Source organism: Heterodontus francisci, chromosome 39, assembly GCF_036365525.1.
Source record: "Heterodontus francisci isolate sHetFra1 chromosome 39, sHetFra1.hap1, whole genome shotgun sequence".
Lineage (NCBI taxonomy): Eukaryota > Metazoa > Chordata > Chondrichthyes > Heterodontiformes > Heterodontidae > Heterodontus > Heterodontus francisci.
The window spans coordinates 17,178,407-17,201,661 of NC_090409.1; the positions used below are offsets into that span (position 1 = coordinate 17,178,407).

Genomic DNA, 23,255 nt, shown 5'->3' on the forward strand with positions numbered 1-23,255 from the left:
CAATTCTGTCAATAATCGATATATTTTAGTAAGGAAGACTCTTCAGCATCAACTGGGCTGGGTGTGCCATTATCGTTTCTTTTGCCTTGTTCGATGCTGGGTGTTCTGTCAGTTTTATTCTTTTTTGACTTTTCTGTAGTGAAGTACACTATAAAACTGAATGGTTTCTAGGCCACTTCATTGGGCAGTTTAGAGTCAACCACGTTGCTGTGGGTCTGAAGTCAAATGTAGGCCAGACCATGTAAGGACATGAGTGAAGCAGATGGGTTTTTACAACAATCCGATAGTTTCATAGTCCAGATTTATTAATTATGACTCAAGTTACTTCCAGTTGTTTGATATTTGCATAATTTCCCATTTAGTGTAAATAAATATTTCACTCCATTACTTAGCTCCTCCCTGAATTTCCTTTGTGTCAGTCCATAGATACACGTGTTTGTGCAGGAGCTGAGAAGCTGCAACATAAATCCAAATTGTTGTGCGATGTATATCGGGTTATTCAAATATTTGTCTCTGTAATAGAAGTTTTGCACTTGCCAGTTTAAAGAATGCACAACATATGTCATCCACAGTAATATGAAATTGGCGGATACAGTAAAGAGCAAAATCATTGATTTTCTACGGTTTGCACTATCTGGATCATTATGATTATCAATAATGTTCCACAACCTCCTGCGGGCCCTATTTGCGACTATAATATCTCTGACAGTTAAAGCATTGAACAACATAATTAAAAGGATCGGTAGTAAAGGTGTTATAATACTGTCAACTAACTCATATGCCTTCCATGCTGTTGAAGTAAAGTATTCTGCTTTTCCAGTACAGTACCATTGTACATCGTCAATTATAATGTAAGGATCAATTGCAAAGTAAAATGGAATGCTCCTCACAAAGCTCACCAAAAATACTATTATTATAACCACCGTCGCTGTTCTTTCTGTGCAATATTTTCTTTTCAGCTTCTGACAGCAAATTGTTATAAAGCGATCAAAAGTGAATGTGACTGTAAGCCAAACCGAACAGTCCAAGGCTGCTACTGTCATAACAAGGCTGAGAGAGCATATCGGTGTAATGAACAAGAAGCTAAATAGGAAATACATTTTGTTAATCTGCTCCAATATAACAGCAAAGAACACCACCATTAGATCAGCAGCTGCCATCGCCACCAGGTAACGAGTGATGCATTTGGAGAGACCGCACCTTCCTCGGTAAAGGATCACTATCACCACCAGGTTAACTGCAAGAAATAAGACGAATGAAAAATGCCACGAGAAATGCTTAGAGGGATTTTGTATGAAAACTATAATGTTCTGCTTTCTGTGGCAATGTATGTGATTCATTCACACTTCGCGTTACTTGTGGATGAAACTAAACATATTCATATGAAATCTATAATAAATTGAAAGTAATGCCATGAAATAATGCTCACAAAATTAGTTATCAATTAGGGCTTCACAGTAATGCAGGAAATGAAAAAGAAAGTATCCAATACACTGGGATATTAATGGGGGACAGAACAAAACAATGAAGGCTGATAAGGAATGAAAGATGCAATAAATGGAGTTAAGAAAAATAAAACTATTGAAATTAATATTAAGCTAGAAAATTACGCTAAAAGGGAAATGAAATAGTAAAATTCAGCAAAGGAATGGCAGATAACAGCAAATTGAAAATAATCGATTTAAATGCTGCAGTAAAAAAAGACAGCAAACTTAATAACTGAGGAAAAAAAGGTTAATGCACACTGGAAGACAATGTGAAAACGATCAGAGCGTATTCACAAATTATAATAAGCTACCATACAAACGGCAGAATTATTCATGAATGTAAAAAATATGGTAACATTAAAATATCACAACATTGATAAGTTAAGAAACCACAGATAGAGAGAAGAATGAAATTGGGAAAGGAAACAAAAAAACTAAAGTTATGCTAAATCTTGTTAAATTACTGGTTAGGTCCCAACTGGAATATTGAGACCAATTCTGGGCACTACATTATATGAAAGAACCGAAGGCTGCAGAGACAGAGCACAGCCATTTGACGCGAATGGTGCCAGGATGAAAGACTTTACTTCCTTGCTTAGCAATAGAATGAAATATTCCAACTCCTCTCGTTGGAATATCATCTTTCAAAATCTATAAACTGATGTTGATACAAAACTTTGCTTCCTGTATCATAACTCGCATCAAGTCCTATTTATCCATTATGCTCTGTGCACAATAATGTACATTGGCTCCTTGTTGAGCAACGTGTCGATATTAAAGTTATCATGGTTGTTTTCAAATATAGCAATTGCCTCGCCCTTATCTTTGAAACCTCCTCCAGCCATATATCCGAACGTGAAAGGTGCACTACTCCAATTCTGATGAATGTGCATTTCCTGGCCGAATTTGGAAATTTCGAACATAAAATTTGGAAATGCTCCCTTAAAATCTCTAACACTGTCCCTTTCTTTCCTTCTTTAAGGCACTCACAAAAACCTACCTCCTTGGCAAGCTGTTCTGCCCCAAGATCACCCTATGTGATTTGGTGCCAACATTATTTGATTACATTCCTTTGAAGCGCCTTGTAGGATTTTATAATGGCATATTCACGACATGATTGCAAAATTTCTATTACTACCTTTTAGAGGCTCAGTGCCAACGCTCAGACACTTCTTCCAAACCTGCAGACAAGGGTGGTGCTGTTGTTGTATGGCGTACCGACCTCTACCTTGTAGAGGCTCAGCGCCAGCTCTCAGACACTGCTTCCTACTTCCCCCTGGATAAGGACCCCACCACCAAACATCAAGTGAATGTCCACAGGGCTGTCACTGACCTCATCTCCTCTGGAGATGTTCAGTCTAGAGTTTCCAACCTTATAGTTCCACACCCTAGACAGCCCGCTTCTACTTCCTTCCCAGAATCCACAAGCGAGACTGTCCTGGCTGGCCCATTGTTTCAGCCTGTTCCTGCCCCCCTGAAATTATTTTGTCCCATGTTGACTCTATCTTTTCTCCACTGGTCCAGTCTCTTCCAACCTACATCTGTGACTCTTCTGACGCCCGACGTGTTTTTGACGATTTCCAGTTTCATGGTCATAACCGCATCCTCTTCACTATGGACAGCCAATCTCTCTACACCCCCAAACCCAACAGGACAGTTTGAGGGATCTTCGCTTCTTCCTTGTGCAGAGGCCAACCGGTCCCCATCTAGCACCACCCTCCTCCACGTGGCTGAGCTTGTTCTCACATTGAACAACTTCTCCTTCAACTCTACTCACATCCTTCAAGTGAAAGGTGTTGCAATGGGTATCCACATGGGTCCCAGTTATGCCTGTCTTTTTGTGGGATGTGTCGAACATTCCTTTTTCCAGCCCTACTCAGGGCTCCCTACCCCAACTCTTTTTCTGGTACACTGATGACTGTATCGGTGCCATTTCCTTCTCCCGCCCCGAACTGGAAAACTTTATCAAATTTACTTCCATTTTCCACCCTCCTCTCACCTTTACATGGCTCACCTCCGATACTTCCCTCCCCTTCCTCGATTTCTCTGTAGCTATCTCTGGGGATAGTCTGTCTACTAATATTCATTATAAGCCCACCGACTCACATAGCTACCTCGACTACACTTCTTCACATCCTGACTCCTGCAAGGAGTCCATTCCATGCTCCAAGTTTCTCTGTCTCTGACGTATCTGCTTTGATGATGCTACCTTCCATGACAGCGCTTCTGACATGTCTTCCAGCGCTGAAGAAGGGTCACTGACCTGAACCGTTAACTTTGTTTTCTCTCCACAGATACTGCCAGACCTACTGAGTATTGTCAGCGTTTCTTGTTTTTATTCCTATTAGTATGTTGCGAGACAACAACACTCGAGCTGTTTGCAACAACAAAAACATGCTGAAGGGGAAATTTCATTGAGAGGTTCAAAATCATGAAGGATTGTTTCTCGTGGCAGATGTTTCAATAACTATCGGAATTGGCAAAGGAAACAGAAGCTGCATGAGGAAGTAATTTTTTTACACATTGCAAGTTGTTATGATCGGCAAAACAATAACTGATGCAACTTTTTAAAGGTAATTGAATACTGATTGAATGAGATTTATGAGCAGTAACGTGCAATACATTTAACAGCTCTTTAAAACAGCCAACCCAGACAATATGGTAAGCACATCATTCTTCTATGCTGCATTTTGTCTCTAAAGCAAAGTACAACAAAAATCCCAGTGAATCAATAGATTAGATCAAAGATTAAAAAAACACACAACTTAGGTCAAGTCAACTGTCAACTTACGATTTAAAACAATGCATGAAATTCATGAGTGATTAATATAAAAGGAAAATGGGAAATGTAGAGGAAAATACCACTTAAAAAAGAGGGGATATGAGAATATAATGGCAGTTAGCATAAAATGGAACTGAAACTCTTTCACCAGCATGTAAATAGTAAGAGGTAGTAAGAGGCAGTGTGGGGCCCATTACTGACAAGGAAGGCGAAAAATGCTTCGAGGTGAAGGGAAATGCTAACATATATACTTAGTACTTTGCATCGATGTTTGCTAAGGGGTAGGATGCTGATTAAAGTTTGGTTGAAGCGGAGATGGTAGGGGTGAATGGATGGGATGAAAATTGATAAGCAGGACGTACTGTTCAGGCTCAAACAAAAACAAGAAATGCTGGATTCACTCAGCAGGTCTGGCAGCATCTGTGGAAAGAGAAGCAGAGTTAACGTTTCGGGTCAGTGACCCTTCTTCGGAACTGACAAATATTAGAAAAGTCACAGATTATAAACAAGTGAGGTGGGGGTTGGGCAAGAGATAACAAAGGAGAAGGTGCAGATTGGACCAGGCCACATAGCTGACCAAAAGGTCACGGAGCAAAGGCAAACAATATGTTAATGGTGTGTTGAAAGACAAAGCATTAGTACAGATTAGGTGTGAATATACTGAATATTGAACATCAGCAAGTGCAAACCTGAAGAAAAACAACCTGAAAAAAACAGTGGGTAAGCAAACTGAACAAACGAAGATGAAATGAAATAAATGCAAAAAAAGATTGTAAAAAATGTAAAAAGGAATGCAAACAAAAGGAAGAAAAAATAACTAAAAATGACTGAAAAACAAAGTAAAGTGGGGGGCTGTCATGCTCTGAAATTATTATTGAACTCAATGTTCAGTCCAGCAGGCTGTGGTGTGCCTAATCGGTAGATGAGATGCTGTTCCTCGAGCTTGCGTTGATGTTCACTGGAACACTGCAGCAATCCCAGGACAGAGATGTGAGCATGAGAGCAGGGGGGAGTGTTGAAATGGCAAGCAACCGGAAGCTCAGGGTCCTGCTTGCGGACTGAGCGGAGATGTTCCGCAAAGCGGTCACCCAGTCTGCGCTTGGTCTCCCCAATGTAGAGGAGACCACACTGTGAGCAGCGAATACAGTATACTACATTGAAAGAAGTACAAGTAAATCGCTGCTTCACCTGAAAGGAGTGTTTGGGGCCTGGGATAGTGAGGAGAGAGGAGGTAAATGGGCAGGTATTACACCTCCTGCGATTGCAAGGGAAGGTGCCCTGGGACGGGGACGAGGTGGTGGGGGTAATGGAGGAGTGGACCAGGGTGTCGCGGAGGGAACGATCCCTTCGGAATGCTGACAGGGGAAGGGAGGGGAAGATGCGACTGGTAGTGGCATCACGCTGGAGGTGGCGAAAATGGCGGAGGATGATCCTTTGGATATGGAGGCTGGTGGGATGAAAAGTGAGGACAAGGGGAACCCTGTCACGGTTCTTTTTCAGTCATTTTTAGTTATTTTTTCTTCCTTTTGTTTGCATTCCTTTTTACATTTTTTACAATCTTTTTTTGCATTTATTTCATTTCATCTTCGTTTGTTCAGTTTGCTTACCCACTGTTTTTTTCAGGTTGTTTTTCTTCAGGTTTGCACTTGCTGATGTTCAATATTCAGTATATTCACACCTAATCTGTACTAATGCTTTGTCTTTCAACACACCATTAACATATTGTTTGCCTTTGCTCCGTGACCTTTTGGTCAGCTATGTGGCCTGGTCCAATCTGCACCTTCTCCTTTGTTATCTCTTGCCCAACCCCCACCTCACTTGTTTATAATCTGTGACTTTTCTAATATTTGTCAGTTCCGAAGAAGGGTCACTGACCCGAAACGTTAACTCTGCTTCTCTTTCCACAGATGCTGCCAGACCTGCTGAGTGAATCCAGCATTTCTTGTTTTTGTTTCAGATTTCCAGCATCCACAGTATTTTGCTTTTATCGTACTGTTCAGGCTACTATTCTTAGAGCAGATAGGTCGTTTGACCAGGTAGGTTGCATCCCAGGTTGCTGAAGAAAATGGTAGTGGTGATAGCAGAAGAGCTCCGTAATCTTCGAATTTTCTCTGGATACAGGGGATGTGCCAGAGGATTGGAGAGTGGTAAAACGTGACCCTTTTAATTTAGAAAGGGTGCAAAGTCATTCTCAGTAATTACAGGTCTGTCAGTTTAACATCAGTTGTGGGTATGGTTTTAGAAACAACAATCAGAGATACAGTCAACTGGCATTTGGAGACATTTCAGCTAATTAAGGAAAATCAACACTGATTTGTAAAAGGTGGATAATGCTTGACTAACATAATTGAATTTTTGATGAAATCACAGAGGAGGTTGATGAAGGGAATGTGGTGGACATTTTCTATATTGATTAAAGCAATTGTTTGACAATGTGCCAGAAGAAATTTCTGGGGCCTTGACAGAAATCTTTGCATCCTCATTGGCTACAGGTAAGGTCCCAGAATGGCGGAACAGTGGCGCAGTGGTTAGCACCGCAGCCTCACAGCTCCAGCGACCCGGGTTCAATTCTGGGTACTGCCTGTGTGGAGTTTGCAAGTTCTCCCTGTGTCTGCGTGGGTTTCCTCCGAGTGCTCCGGTTTCCTCCCACATGCCAAAGACTTGCAGGTTGATAGGTTAATTGACCATTATAAATTGCCCCTAGTATAGGTAGGTGGTAGGGAAATATATAGGGACAGGTGGGGATGTGGTAGGAATATGGGATTAGTGTAGGGTTAGTATGAATGGGTAGTTGATGGTCGGCGCAGACTCGGTGGGCCGAAGGGCCTGTTTCAGTGCTGTATCTCTAAAAAAAACGACTGGAGAATAGCCAATCTTGTTCCTTTGTTTAAGAAGGGTAGCAATGATAATCCAGGAAATTATAGGCCGGTGAGCCTTACGTCAGTGGAAGGGAAATTATTAGAGAGGATTTACTCCCATTTGGGAACAAACGAACTTATTAGCGAGAGGCAGCATGGTTTTGTGAACGGGAGATCGTGTCTCACTAATTTGATTGAGTTTTCTGAGGAAGTGACAAAGATGATTGATGAAGGAAGGGCAGTGGATGTTATCTATATGGTCTTCAGTAACGCCTTTGACAAGGTCCCTCATGGCAGACTGATACAAAATGTGAAGTCACATGGGATCAGAGGTGATCTGGCAAGATGGATACAAAACTGGCTCGGTCATAGAAGACAGAGGGTAGCAGTGGAAGGGTGCTTTTCTGAATGGAGAGCTGTGACCAGTGGTGTTCTGCAGGGATCAGTGCTGGGAACTTTGCTGTTTGTAGAATATATAAATGATTTGGAGGAAAATGTATTTGGTCTGATTAGTAAATTTGCGGCCGACACAAAGGTTTGTGGGGTTGCGGACAGTGATGAGGATTGTCAGAGGATACAGCAGGATATAGATCGGTTGGAGACTTGGGCAGAGAAATGGCAGATGGAGTTTAATTCGGACAAATGTGAGGTAATGCATTTTGGAAGGTCTAATGCAGGTGGGAGGTATACAGCAAATGGCATAACCCTTAGACGTATTGACAGGCAGAGAGATCCTGGCGTACAGGTCCACAGGTCACTGAAAGTGGCAACGCAGGTGGATAAGGTAGTCAAGAAGGCATATGGCATGCTTGCCTTCATAGGTCGGGGCATAGAGTATAAAAATAGGCAATTCCTGCTGCAGCTGTACATAACTTTAGTTAGGCCACACTTATAATATTGCATGCAATTCTGTTCGCCACACAACCAGATGGACGTGGATGCTTTGGAAAGGGTACAGAAGAGGTTGAGTGGGATGTTGCCTGGTTCGGAGTGCATTAGCTATGAGGAGAGGTTGGATAAACTCGGATTGTTTTCACTGGAACGACGGAGCTGGAGGTGCGACATGGTAGAGGTTTACAAAGTTATAAGCGGCATGGACAGAGTTACATAGTCAGAAGCATTTTCCCAGGGTGAAAGAGTCAGTTTCTAGGGGACATAGGTTTAAGGTGAGAGCGATAATGTTTAGAGGGGATTTGCGAGGCAAGTTCTTTACATAGAGGGTGGTGAGTGCCTGGAACCTGTTGCCGGGGGAGGTGGTGGAAGCAGGTACCATAGAGACGTTTAAGAGGCATCTTGACAAATACATGAATAGAATAGGAATAGAGGGATACGGACCCCGGAAGTGTAGAGGGTTTTAGTTTAGGCAGGCATCAAGATCGGCGCTGGCATGGCTGGCCGAATGGCCTGTTCCTGTGCTGTACTGTTCTTTGTTCTTTGTTCTTAACGTCGAAGGGATCAGACACTGGCGCTGTGGCTAGCACCGCAGCCTCACAGCACCAGTAAACCCGGGTTCAGTTTTAGGTACTGCCTGTGTGGAGTTTGCATGTTGGTCCTGTGTCTGTGTGCGTTTTCGCCGGGTGCTCAGGTTTTCTCCCATAGCCAAAGAACTGCAGTTTGATAAGTAAATTGGCCACTGTAAATTTCCCCTAGTGGAGGTAGGAGAATGGTGGTGATGTAGTGGAGAATATGGGGCTAATGTAGGATGAGTATAAATGGGTGGTTGCTGGTCGGCACAGACTTGGTGGGCCGAAGGGCCTGTTTCAGTGCTGTATCTCCAAATAAAATAAAAACAGGAACTCTCATAATTTGAATGGGAGAAGCTGTTTACAGGTAAAGGGACGACTGGCAAGCGGGAGCCTTTTAAAAGTGAGATAGGAAGAGTTCAGGGCTGTCAAGTTCCTGTTATATGGAAGGGCAAGGCTGGCAAGTTTAGGGAAATGTGGTTGACGAGGGATATTGAGGGTCTGGTCCGGACAAAGAAGTAGGTCTATGTCAGGTACAGGCAGCTGGGATTGAGCGAGTCCCTCGAGGAGTATAAGGGATGTAAGACTACACTGAAGAAGGAAATTATGAGGGTGAAAAGGGGCCATGAGATTTCCCTGGCAGATAAAATAAAGGAGGATTCGATAAGTAGATTAAGAAGAAAAGGGTAGCTAGGGAGAGAGTAGGTGCCCTTAAGGATTAGTGTGGCAATCTATGTGTGGAGCCACGGGAAACAGGAGAGTTCTTTAATGAATATTTCTCGTCCATATTTACCGTGGGGAAGGTCATGGAAGCTAGTGAGTTCAAGCAGCATATCAACATTAGAAAGAAGGAGGTGTTCGAGGTTTTGATGCACATTAAGGTAGATGAATCCCCAGGGCCTGACTAGGTGTATCCGAGGATGCTATGGGAAGCAAGGGAGGAGATAACTGGGGCCCTGGCAGAGATTTTTGTATCATCGTTAACCATAGGTGAGGTACCGGAAGACTGGAGGATAGCGCATGTGATGCCTTTATTTAAGAAGGGCAGCAGGCCTAAACCAGGGAACTACAGGCCGGTGAGATCTTACATCAGTGGTGGGAAAGTTATTGGAAGGGATTCTGAGAGACAGGATTTATATGCAGCTGGAAATGCATGGTCTGATTAGGGATAGTCAACATGACATTGTGCGTGGGAATTCATGTCTCACGAATTTGATTGAGTATTTCGAGGAGGTGACCAAGAGGGTTGACCAGGGCAGGGCGATGGACGTTGTCTACATGGACTTTAGCAAGTCCTTTGACAAGATCCCGCATAGTAGACAGGTCCAGAAGGTTCGAACACAGGGGATCCAGGGTGCGCTAACAAATTGGATGAAAATTGGCTTGGTCATATGAGGCAGAGGGTGGTAGTGGAGGGTTGTTCTTCAGATTGGAGGCCGCTGACCAGTGGTATGCCGCAGGGATCAGTGCTGGGCCCTCTGTTGTTTGTCATATATATTAATGACCTGGATGTGAATGTAAGGGGCTTGATTAGTATGTTTGCAAATATCACCAAAATTGGTGGTTAGAGAGGAAAGTGAAGAAGGCTGTCTCAGGTTACAACATGATGCAACTGGGAAAGTGGGGAAGGGAGTGGAAAATGGAAGTTAACGCAGAAAAGTGTGAAGTGATGCATTTTGCGAAGTTAAACCAGGGCAGTGAATGGCAGGGCCCTGGGGAGTGTTGTTGAGCAGAGAGACCTTGGGGTGCAAGTCCATAGTTTCCTGAAAGTGACAACACAGGTAATCAGGGTGGTGAAGACGGCATATGACATGCTTGCCTTCATCGGCCGAGGCATTGAGTACAAGAGTTGAGACGTCATGTTACAGTTGCACAGAAACGTTGATCAGGCCGCATTTAGAGTACTGTGTGCAGTTCTGGTCGCCACACTACAGGAAAGATGTGATTAAGATAGAGCGGGTGCAGAAAAGATTCACAAGGATGTTGCCTGGTTTTAAGGGCTTAATTTATAAAGAGATTGGATAGGCTGGGTCTGTTTTCCCTGGAGCGAAGGAGGCTGAGCGGGGACATGATAGAGGTATATAAAATTATGAGAGGCATAGATGGGATTATTAGCCAGAGTCTGTTTCCCATGGTAGGAGTGAATAAAACTAGAGGGCATAGATTTAAGGTGAGATGGAGGCGATTTAATGGGGATTAAAGGCGTAAATTGTTTAAACAAAGAATAGTGGGTATCTGGAATGAGCTGCCAGAGGAGGTAGTTACTAGTGGTGTACCGCAAGGATCTGTTTTGGGGCCACTGCTGTTTGTCATTTTTATAAATGACCTGGAAGAGGGTGTATAAGGGTGGGTTAGTAAATTTGCAGACGACACTAAGGTCGGTGGAGTTGTGGATAGTGCCGAAGGATGTTGTCGGGTACAGAGAGACATAGATAGGCTGCAGAGCTGGGCTGAGAGATGGCAAATGGAGTTTAATGCGGAAAAGTGTGAGGTGATTCACTTTGGAAGGAGTAACAGGAATGCAGAGTACTGGGCTAATGGGAAGATTCTTGGTAGTGTAGATGAACAGAGAGATCTTGGTGTCCAGGTGCATAAATCCCTGAAGGTTGCTAACCAGGTTAATAGGGCTGTTAAGAAGGCATATGGTGTGTTAGCTTTTATTAGTAGGGGGGTCGAGTTTCGGAGCCACGAGGTCATGCTGCAGCTGTACAAAACTCTGGTGAGACCGCACCTGGAGTATTGCGTGCAGTTCTGGTCACCGCATTATAGGAAGGATGTGGAAGCTATGGAAAGGGTGCAGAGGAGATTTACTAGGATGTTGCCTGGTATGGAGGGAAGGTCTTACGAGGAAAGGCTGAGGGACTTGAGGTTGTTTTCGTTGGAGAGAAGGAGGAGGAGAGGTGACTTAATAGAGACATATAAGATAATCAGAGGGTTAGACAGGGTGGATAGTGAGCGTCTTTTTCCTCGGATGGTGATGGCAAACACGAGGGGACATAGCTTCAAGTTGAGGGGTGATAGATATAGGACAGATGTGAGAGGTAGTTTCTTTACTCAGAGAGTAGTAAGGGCGTGGAACGCCCTGCCTGCAGCAGTAGTAGATTCGCCAACTTTAAGGGCATTTAAGTGGACATTGGATAGACACATGGATGAAAATTGAATAGTGTAGGTCAGATGGTTTCACAGGTCGGCGCAACATCGAGGTCCGAAGCGCCTGTACTGCGCTGTAATGTTCTAAAAAAAAAAGTAGTGGAGGCAGGAACAGTAGCGACTTTTAAGAGGCACCTGGACAGGTACTTGAATGAGCAAGGCATCGAAGGATATGGAATTAATGCAGGCAGGTGGGATTAGTATAGATAGGCATTATGGTCAGCATGGACGCGGTGGGCCAAAGGGCCTATTTCTATGCTGTACGACTTCATGACTCTATGGCTCGATAAATGACTGGTTAACAAAAATGAGGCTTATTAAAAAGTAGGGCCACTATCGGCTTGGATAAATAATTTGCTTAAAGATAGAAAACCGAAAGTTTTTTTTGTCAGACTGGAGGATGGTAGATAGTAACGTTCCTCAAAGTTCATTGTGGTGAACACGATTTTTTTTTGGTTATACTCAAAATTTTCCCATGTTACCAAACGTCATACAGTATGAAGATACAAATTGACTGAAAACGGCATAGATAGGTTCGCAGAATGCGAACACAATGGATAAAAGCAAAATACTGCGGCTGCTGGAAATCTGAAATAAAAACAAGAAATGCTGGAAATATTCAACAGGTATGGCAGCATCTGTGGAGAGAGAAGCAGAGTTGACTTTTCAGGTCAGTAACCCTTCTTCAGAACTAGCAAATATTAGAAATGTAAAAGGTTATAAGCAAGTAAAGCAGGGGTGGGGCAAGAGATAACAAATGAGAAGGTGTTGATAGTACAAGGTCACAGGATAGCTAACCATATGGTCATGGAGCAAAGGCAAACAATATGCAAATGGTGTGTTGAAAGACAAAGCATTAGTACAGATAGGGTGCTAATGGACTTAAGGTTGAACAGCCGGAAGTACAAACATGAAAAAAAAACTGTGGGTAAGAAGACTGAACAAACTATGATGAAATAAAATAAACACAAACAAATATAAAAAAAGGAAAAAGAGGAATACTGAAAATAAAAGTAAAATGGGGGGCCCGTCAGTGTTCAGTCCGGCAGGCTCTAGTGTGCTTAATCGGTGGAAGTTGAATTCAATACTGGGAAATGTGAGGTGGTGCATTTTGGCAGACGAGATGCGGATAGTAAATAATGACTAAATGGCACAGGTCTAAATAGTGTGCAGGATTGAAGTACTTTGGGGCCAATCTGCCCTGATCCTTCATTGTGGGAGGATATATTGAGAGTTTATTTAGCATAGCATATTGGATCTCGGGCTTCATAAATTGAGATGAATTGAGAACAAAAGCTTGGAAGCTATGTCCAACTTTTATGAAGCTCGAGTTAGACCACAAGTAGAGTCTTTCGCACAGTTATAGTCAACACATTTGTGGAAGGATGTGAGGTCCTTGAGAGGTTGATGAGGCGATTTAACAGATTGGTACCACTGATGAGGAATTTTAGCTACAAGGTTAGGTTGGAGAATGGGAGCATTATTTGATTTAAGGAGAAAAGTCAGCAATCCATAGAAAGGTAATAACCACTGACATAAAATCGCAGAATTATAAACAGCGAATGAGAGATTACAATAAGGGGAAAGACCAGTTCTGCATCGTTCGGCAATACTAGGTGACAATAGCACGCACAAATATCAACCATGATTGACTACAGTAAGGGAAAAGAACAATAACATATCGAGAACTAATAATAAGTGCTAGTACAACACATATGCATAAATCAGGAATTGAGTGTTTACAGTAAGGGGAAAGATCAATAATTGATCAAGAGGTAATGATAGGTGAAGGTGAAGCACATAAACGGAAACCATGAATTTCGTGGTTACACCAAGGGGAAGTAACGATAGTACATTGAGAGGTAATAATAGGTGAAAATACAACGTATAAATATACACCATAAAGTTCGTGATTACATCTGATGAGTTAATATAACAATTACATCAGTCGTGAGTTTGGAGTTTGGCCGAAATTGTAAAGAGAACTTTAAACATCAACTGCATATTGGAAGACTGATATAAATGGTAGCGCTAAAACAATCATGATCGGTATGGAACAAATAAGCAAACAATTGTCTGCTTTAATAAAGAGGGCAGTTATCAACCGAAAAAAAACGGGATTGCAAATGAACTTTAAAGGAGTAATAAAACTGAAGAGTCAATGATGAATGGAGATTATTCAGCAAATGTCAGAAAAAAATGAATAGAAAATTTGTCAATTGATTGGTTTTCAGAAAAGCATAAGATACACTGACAACGAAATGAGAGATGTCAAGAACGTGGAAAGTAACAGAATAAAAATATTTTATGCAAAGTGAGATATAATAAGTCAAAATTAAACATAGGATCAATAAGAATGCATGAGAACTCAGTAAAATGAGAATGCATAAGTAATACGTAACAATGGGCTGTAGACATTAGAATAAGGGAAGAGAAACAACATAAATTATAAATTAAAGGGTAAAAGTAGAAAAGGATGAAAAAGGTAACTATGCTTAACAGTGTTGTTATTGCTACACATAGAAAGGAAGTGAATAAATCAACACTGAATTCAAAATTATAATGAAGGAACAAAGCTAATAATGTTCCATGACTAAATAAAATTCAGGAATAACAAAGTGATGGAGAAGTTAATTCAATGGAAACTATAAAAGTGTCATCGCTGAAAGACGATTTAGGTGATGGCAGGAAGTGAACAAATAACAGAAATTATAAATAGAATAGGCCTGAAATTACACATCGAAAAGCAGTAAAGAATTACGATATTGCATTTTTTTATTCTTTCATAGGATGTGGGCGTCGCTGGCTCGGCCAGAATTTATTGTCCATCCCTGGACATTTCGGGCAATAAAACAAATACATGCCGATATTGAATTGTGATTTAAAAACACCATTAAAAACAACACCAAAGATTAATGCTTAATGTCATCACAATAGAAGAGAATGAAGTTAATGTTACAGCGAAGGAGAAGGAGGATATATCGTGTATAGGATAAGAAAAGGGGCGTTAGTTAGTTTGTATCTACTCAAAGTTAAACCATTCGCTGGACCAGATGGGATGCATCCTAGTTTGCTGAGCCATGCAAGGATGGAGATAGCGGAAGCTCTGATCACAATTTATTCAATCATCCTTGGAGATTGGAACGAGGTCATAGAACTGGAGGATTGCAAGTGCTACATCCTTACTCAAAAAGTGAGAACGATTAACCTGGTAACTGTCGGACAACACGTCTAACAACAGTGCTGGTGAAACTGCTGGAGACTATTGTCAAGGAATAAATTAATTCTCACTTAGAGAAGTATGAATTAATAAGAGCCAGTCAACATGGAATTATTAAAGGGAAATCCATTCTAACTAACTTGATTGAGTTCTTCGCTAAAACAACAGGGACAGTTTATGTAGAGAGGGCTTTAGATTCTTCTACATGTAAATTTCCAAAAGTATTTGATAAGATACCTCATGACAGACCTGTTCAGAAAATTGAGGCACCTGATATGAAGCAGAGAACAATAGAAACATAGTAAATTTGCAACACAGAAGGAGCCCCTGCGGCCCCTTTTTGCCGTCCGAACGAGAGTAATGCAGCCTAAATTCACCTTCCAGCTATTTGTTAGTTGCCCTGTAAGTTGCAAAACCTCAAATGCATATGCAAGTCTATATGTGTGTGTTTTTAAATGTATTTTTAGTTTTAGCTGTAGCACCTTTCAGGTAGTGATTTTCAGAAATTGGGTGACAAATATACTCCTTAACGTTCCTCTAATCATTTTTTCAAATACCTGAAATCCATGCCCCATGGATGTTGATTTCTCTGACAAGGGATATAGGTTCCCTATCCACTCTAGGTCCCTCATAATGTTATGCACCTCAATTAAATGTCCCCTCAACTTTCTCTGTCCCAAAGGAAACAACCCCAGCCTATTAAATCAGAAAATGTTATGAATATTCAGCAGGTCGGGCAGTATCTGTTTAAAGAGAGGTTGAACACCTTTCATCAACAAACGTTAAGAGTTCTGACAGGTTTGCACAAGCCTATCCACTCATTCTGCATAGCCGAAGTTCTCCATTCCTGGCAGCACCTTCATAAGTCTCTCTGTACCCCTCCGAATGTGATCTCATCCTTCCTGTAATTCCAGCGAATACCAGAACTTAAAGGGTGGTAATAAAAACAAGAAATGCTAGAAATACTCAACAGGTCTGGCAGCATCTGTGGAGAGAGAAGCAGAGTTAATGTTTCGGAACTGGCAAATATTAGAAATGTAATTAGATTATAAGCAAGTAAAGCGGGGGTGGGGCAAGAGATAACAAAGGAGAAGGTGTAGATTGGACAAGGCCACAGAATAGCTGACCAGAAGGTCATGGAGCAAAGGGAAACAATATGTTCATGGTGTGTTGAATGACAAAGCATTAGTACAGATAGGGTGTTAGCGGACTGAAAATTGAACAGCAGCAATTACAAACATGAAAAAAAACAGTGGGTAAGCAAACAGAACAAACTAAGATGAAATAAAATAAACATACAAAAAATGTATTAAAGAAAAAATAAATAAAAATGAAAGTAAAATTGGGGGCCCGTCATACTCTGAAATTAGTGAACTCAGTGTTCAGTCCGGCAAGCTGAAGTGTGCCTAATCGGTAAATGAGACGCTGTTCCTCGAGTTTGCGTTGATGTTCACTGGAACACTGCAGCAAGCCCATGATAGAAATGTGAGCATAAGAGCAGGGGGGAGTGTTGAAAGTGCAAGCAACCGGAAACTCAGGGTCCTGCTTGAGGACTGAGCAGAGGTGTTCTGCAAAGCGGTCACCTAGTCTGCGTTTGGTCTCCCCAATGTAGAGGAGACCACATTGTGAGCAGCGAATGCAATACACTACATTGAATAAGTACAAGTAAATCGCTGCTTCACCGAAAAGGAGTGTTTGGAGCCTGGGATAGTGAGGAGAGAGGAGGTAAATGGGCAGGTATTACACCTCCTGCGATTGCAGGAGAAGGTGCGATGGGAAGGGGACGAGGTGGTGGGTTAATGGAGGAGTGGACCAGGGTGTCGCGGAGGGAATGATCCCTTCGGAATGTTGACAGGGGAAGATAGGGGAAGATGCGTTTGGTAGTGGCATCACGCTGGAGGTGGCAGAAATGATGGAGGATAATCCTTTGGATATTGAGGCTGATGGGGTTGAAAGTGAGGACAAGGGGTACCCTGTTACGGTTCTGGAAGGGAGGGGAAGGTGTGAGGGTAGAGGTACGGGAAATGGGCCGGACACGGTTGGGGGGGAATCCTCGGTTGAGGAAAAAGGGAGACATATCAGAAGCGCTGTCATGGAAGGTAGCATCATTATGCGTCGGAGACAGAGAAACTGGGAGAATGGAATGGAGTCCTTTCAGGAGGCAGGGTATGAAGAAGCGTAGTCGAGGTAACTATGAGAGTTGGTGGGCTTATCATGGATATTAGTGGACAACAAATCCCCAGAGATGGAGACAGAGAACTCGAGAAAGGGAAGGGAAGTGTCAGAGCTGGACCATGTAAAGGTGAGAGAAGAGTGGAAATTGGAAGCAAAGTTGATAAAGTTTTCTAGTTCCGGGCGGGAGCAGGAAACGGCACTGATACAGTCATCAATGTATTGGAAAAAGAGTTGGGGGAGGGGGCCTGAGTAGGACTGGAGCAAAGAATGCTCGACATATCCCACAAAAAGACAACCATAACTAGTACCCATGCGGGCACCCATAGCAACACCTTTTACTTGAAGGAAGTGAGTGTTGTTGAAGGAGAAGTTGTTCAATGTGAGAACAAGTTCAGCCAGTTGGAGGAGGGTGGTGGTGGATGGGGACTGGTTGGGCCTCTATTCAAGGAAGACGCGGACAGCCCTCAAACCGTCCTGGTGGGGGATGGAGTTGTAGAGAGATTGGACGTCCATAGTGAAGAGGAGGCGGTTGGGGCCAGGAAATTGGAAATTGTCAAAAAGACGTAGGGTGTCAGAACAGTCACGGATGTAGTTGGGAAGAGACTGGACCAGCGGAGAAAAGATAGTGTCAAGATCGGAAGAAATAGGTTCAGTGGGGCAGGAGCAGTCTGAAACAATAGGGCTGCCGGAACAGTCCTGTTTGTGGATTTTGGGAAGGAGGTAGAAACGGGCTGCCCGGGTTGTGGAACTATGAGGTTGTAAGCTGTAGAGGGAAGATCTCCAGAGGAGAAGAGGTCAGTAGCAGTCCTGTGGACAGTAGCTTGATTTTCGATGGTGGGGTCCGGGTCCATAGGGAGGTAGGAAGAAGTGTCTGTGAGTTGGCGCCGAGTCTCTGCAAGGTAGAGGTATGCCATACAACAGCAGCACCACACTTGTCTGCAGGTTTGATGACATGTCGGTGTTGCACCTGAGGCTAGCTCGAGGAGCAGCATCTCATTTACCGATTAGGCACACTACAGCTTGCTGGACTGACCATTGAGTTTAATAATTTCAGAGCATGACGGGCCCCCCATTTTACTTTCAATTTTAGTTATTTTTTCTTTTTTCTTTTTTACATTTATTTGTATGTTTATTTTATTTGATCTTAGTTTGTTCAGTTTGCTTACCCACTGTTTTTGTACATGTTTGTACTTGCTGCTTTTCAAGTTTCAGTCCGTTAACACCCTATCTGTACAAATGCTTTGTCTTTCAACACACCATTAACATATTGTATGCCTTTGCTCCATGACCTTCTGGTCAGCTATTCTGTGGCCTTGTCCAATCTACACCTTCTCCTTTGTTATCTCTTGTCCCACCCGGGCTTTACTTGCTTATAACCCTTTACATTTCTAATATTTGCCAGTTCTGAAGAAGGGTCACTGACCCGAAACGTTAACTCTGCTTCTCTCTCCACAGATGCTACCGGACCTGCTGTGCATTTCCAACATTTCTTGCTTTTAGTTCAGATTTCCAGCATCCGCAGTATTGTGCTTTTATTGAAGGGTGGCAACTTGGGTACGTAATTGGCAAAGGGATAGAAAGCAGAATGTAGCCCTGAAAACAAAGAAGTTATGTTAAGACTTTTAAAAACATCCTTGGTTAGGCCCTAGCTGCTGCTGGTGTAAAAGTTTGCGCACTGCATAACAGTAAGGACGCCAAAGCCTTGGAGACGATATAGCCGAACTTTACCAGGAGGTTTCCAAAGATAAAAGTGTGCTTTAAGAGGAATAGTTTGAAGGGTTATGGGGAAGGAGCTGGGCTGAGGGAATACATTGAAAAGCAGATTGAAAGAACGGACACGTTGGCAACAGGCAAAATTGCCTCATGCTGTGCTGTTTGAGTCGATGATTCTGCATTGCTGTAAACTCTGGCATGAAACATTAGTTATTTATAATGACTTTGGGAATTTAGTACAGTTGAAAATAAACAATAACATGAATATTATTGAAATTACCATTTAAAGAACACATACTATTGAATAAGGAACTGGATAGCAAACAGATCAAGACAAATAGCATACATAACAGGAAGAGTAAAATTGAAAGCTACACAATTAGCCACAAATATCAGTATCTTACCAGGAACACCAACAGCTGCAAGCAGAGGATAGTAAATGCGTATTATGAGGTAAATTGCTGGATATTCCATGTTCTGTGTGAAGCAGAAAAGGCTTTTGACTATGCAAACAATGTTCTAACTGCCTGCAAGTGGTGGTAATTCGTTTACAAACTGCTTATTTATAGCAGAGGGATAGCTCCACTGAGGAAATTAGTGTGCATGACTCAGTTGTCACAACGCTGAATGCTAATGAATAAACACATTACAAGCTTTGTTTTATTCAAAGGTTGATTATGTAATACAATTCTCTTCTCGAGAGATATTACAAACACTTGTTTAAGTAATGTTTGAAAAATCCTTCAAAAGATAAAATTGCAAGTTTTATTTCTCCTGCAATTCGTTTGAACTGTGTAATAGTCTCTTTATTGTGATGGTTACCATTTGTCACGTGCACAGTACTGTGAATTTAATAAACATATTTAAAGAATTTTCACTTACAAAATACATGCAGCACATGGACATGAAACTGCATAAAAGGCATATCGTTTCCAGAATAGAATTGGGGATTTCATTCATTGGAAAGATATGATTTGCAAACCAGTCTTGAAGGGTTTTACTACTCAAAAGTGAAGTCAAAGGCTGGTTGGATTAAACCATATTGCAGGTTTCGTGCATCTTCCTACTTTAGTTAAATCCACGAATCAGAAGGATATATTCATCACAGGTGTCGGCGAGCACAGGCTCATTTGCAGTTGTCACAGTTACAGCTTGCTTATATGGACAATGCTTTGGTCAAGTGAGGAGGTGTCGAAGGGCTTTCCTGTGCTCCCCCACTCCCACCACCCCCACCCGCCCCCCCCCCCCCCCCCCCGCCCCCCACCAACGCCGCTTGCATGCTCACATCTCAGTCCTGGGATTGCTGCAGCGTTCCAGCAAACATCAACGTAAGCTCGAGAAACAGCATCTCATTTACCGATTATGCACACTACGGCCTGCCGGACTGAACACTGAATTTAATAATTTCAGACAATGACGCCCCCCTTCATGTTTAGTTATTTTCCCCACTTTTTTGAGTTATTTCATGTCAGGATTTTTCGTATGTTTAGTTTGTTTCTACTGTGCCTACCCATGGTTTTTGTTTTTATTAATTGATATTGGTGCTTGGAGTGTTTTGTGCTTTATCATCTATTCACGCCCTCTCTGTACTAACGCTTTGTCTTTCAGCACACCATCAACATACGGTTTGCCTTTGTTCCATGACCTTCTGGTCATTTATTTTCTGTGATCTTGCCTTATCAACACCTTCTCTTTTGTGATCTCTTGCCCCACCCCTGCTTTACTTACCTAAATTCTTTTACATTTCTAATATTTGTCCGTTCTGAAGAAAGGTCACTGACCTGAAACGTTATCTCTGCTTCTCTCTCCACAGATGCTGCCAGACCTGTTGAGTTTTACCAGCATTTCTTGTTTTACGAGCATTTCTTGTTTTAATTTCAGGTTTCCAGCATCTGCAGTATTTTGCTTTTATTCCCCCCTGTTCCCTCTTCTTTTTGACCACACAAATTATAATTCTTTCTTAAAGTGGATGTACTGGCCAATTCGGTAGTTGCTTGATGACTTACTTGCTATGATCATAACAGGAAACAATCAGACGGGTTTTCTTGAGTTAACAAAGAAAGAGGTTAACTTTATTGTACCTAAACTGAACACAAAAAAAACAAAGATTACGCCAACTTTCACTCACACATTCTGGAGATTTATACACACGCACTCGCTCATACGCATAGGTTACAGCGTGGGGAAAGATAGATTGCTTAATTTAGAGTCCATGGATAAAAATGGGTATACAGTCGGTGGTGTTTGCTCATTCGGTTGGTTTCTCGCTGAATTCTATGGACCTGAGTGCTTTAGTTTGATGACGTAGAAGATTGTTTACTGGTTCCCTTGGCGACTGTGATGCAGATGATTTCTTCCAACAGGGTTTGTGATTGTAGCTGGAGTATGCAAAGGTTGTCAGTCAACAGGAAGAATTTGAATGCTTTCAGGCTGGGATAGCGAGAGAGAGAGAGAGAGAGCGAGCGCCCAAATGGGTCTGCACGTGGCAAAGTCCAGTTGCTTCTTTTCTCTCTTCATCAGAAGGACACAAATTTAAAACCACAGATAGGGAAGGGCTTGCCACATGACAGTCACTCAGTCATTCAAAACATAGCAGTGAGCAGTAATTTTCTCTTGCTAAAGAGAACAGGTAGTTCCTGTAAACGGCCTGGAACTTGGTTCTTCCTGGGTTATGAGCATACATGTTGTATCCCTCCTCACATGCATTGCACTGTAGGATACAGCGTTAAAATTATGTAGCCATCTTAAACTGCCAGCAAAGTAACCCTTTTAGCTGGTCTTTTTGAAACATGTCTTTGAAAAAATAAGATCAAATCTCCATTCTGAGTAGTAAAGAAAATTATAATTCACAAAGCACATTAGCAAAACAGACTGAACAATAACATCTTTCAGCACAGGAAGGGACCATACGGCCCTTAGCACTGGAGCTGTCTCACTCAAAGTGCTGTCGACCTAATCTAAATTCTTTGAAATTTAATTACAATCCTTGGTATTTTTCATTTTCACATAGAATTTTTCAGAATTTAGAACATATCACAGAGATTTGTTGTTCTCTTTCGGTCTTTTGCAATGCACAACATGCAGCTTTTTCCTGCCTCTATCCTAATCCACTGAATCCATTTCAGGACATGATCGTTCTCACTGTCTGACTTGTTGTTTTCATGTTCTGTGTCGGTCAGTGTGAGGGCTGAATTCCACATTCAGACACCTATATATGCCATTGTATTCCTACTACCTTAATTCCTGCTCTTTAATATATTTCCAAAATTATAGAACATAGAACAGTACAGCACAGTACATGCCCTTCGGCCCACGATGTTGTGCTGACACTTTAACCTACTCTAAGATCAAACTACCTACATACCCTTCATTCTACTATCATCCATGTACCTATCCAAGAGTCGCTTAAATGTCCCTAATGTATCTGCTTCTACTACCACCGCTGGCAGTGCATTCCACGCACCCACCACTCTCTGTGTAAAGAACCTACCTCTGACATCTCCCCGAAACCTTCCTCCAATCACCTTAAAATTATGCCCCCTGGTGATAGCCCTTTCCACCCTGGGAAAAGGTCTCTGGCTATCCACTCTATCTATGCCTCTCATCATCTTGTACACCTCTATCAAGTCACCTCTCGTCGTTCTTTGCTCCAATGAGAAAAGCATTAGCTCCGTCAACCTTTCTTCAGAAGACATGCCCTCCAGTCCAGGCAGCATCCTGGTAAATCTCCTCTGCACCCTCTCTAAAGCTTCCACATCATTCCTATAATGAGGCGACCAGAACTGAACACAATATTCCAAGTGTGGTCTAGCCAGGGCTTTATAGAGCTGCAGCATAACCTCGTGGCTCTGAAACTCAATTCCCCTGTTAATGAAAGCCAACACACCATACTTAACCTTTTTAACAACCCTATCAACTTGGGTGGCAAATTTGAGGGATCTATGGACGTGGACCCCAAGATCCTTCTGTTCCTCCACACTGCCAAGAATCCTGTCCTTAAGCTTGTATTCTGCATTCAAATTCGACCTTCCAAAATGAATCACCTCACACTTTTCCATTTTGAACTCCATCTACCACTTCTCAGCCCAGCTCTGCATCCTTTCAATGTCCCGTTGCAACCTGCAACAGCTCTCCACACTATCCACAACTTCAGCAACCTTTGTGTCATCGGCAAATTTACTAACCCAGCCTTCCACTTCCTCATCCAAGTCATTTATAAAAATCACAAAGAGCAGAGGTCCCAGAACAGATCCCTGCGGAACACCACTGGTCACCGAGCTCCAGGCTGAATACTTTCCATCTCCTACCACCCTCTGTCTTCGAGAGGCCAGCCAGTTCTGTATCCAGACAGCCAAATTTCCATGTTATCCCATGCCTCCTTACTTTCTGAATGAGCCTACCATGGTG

General features: G+C 42.3%; 1 protein-coding gene across 1 annotated transcript in view; it reads right to left on the reverse strand.

The window, feature by feature from the left end:
• Positions 1-305: 305 nt before the first annotated feature.
• Positions 306-23,255, reverse strand: part of LOC137352825 (probable G-protein coupled receptor 139) — a 58,831-nt gene continuing 35,881 nt past the window's right edge. The window contains exon 2 of the mRNA XM_068018680.1: positions 306-1,237. Coding sequence (XP_067874781.1) covers positions 306-1,237 — 932 coding nt within the window. The remainder of the gene's footprint in view (positions 1,238-23,255) is intronic.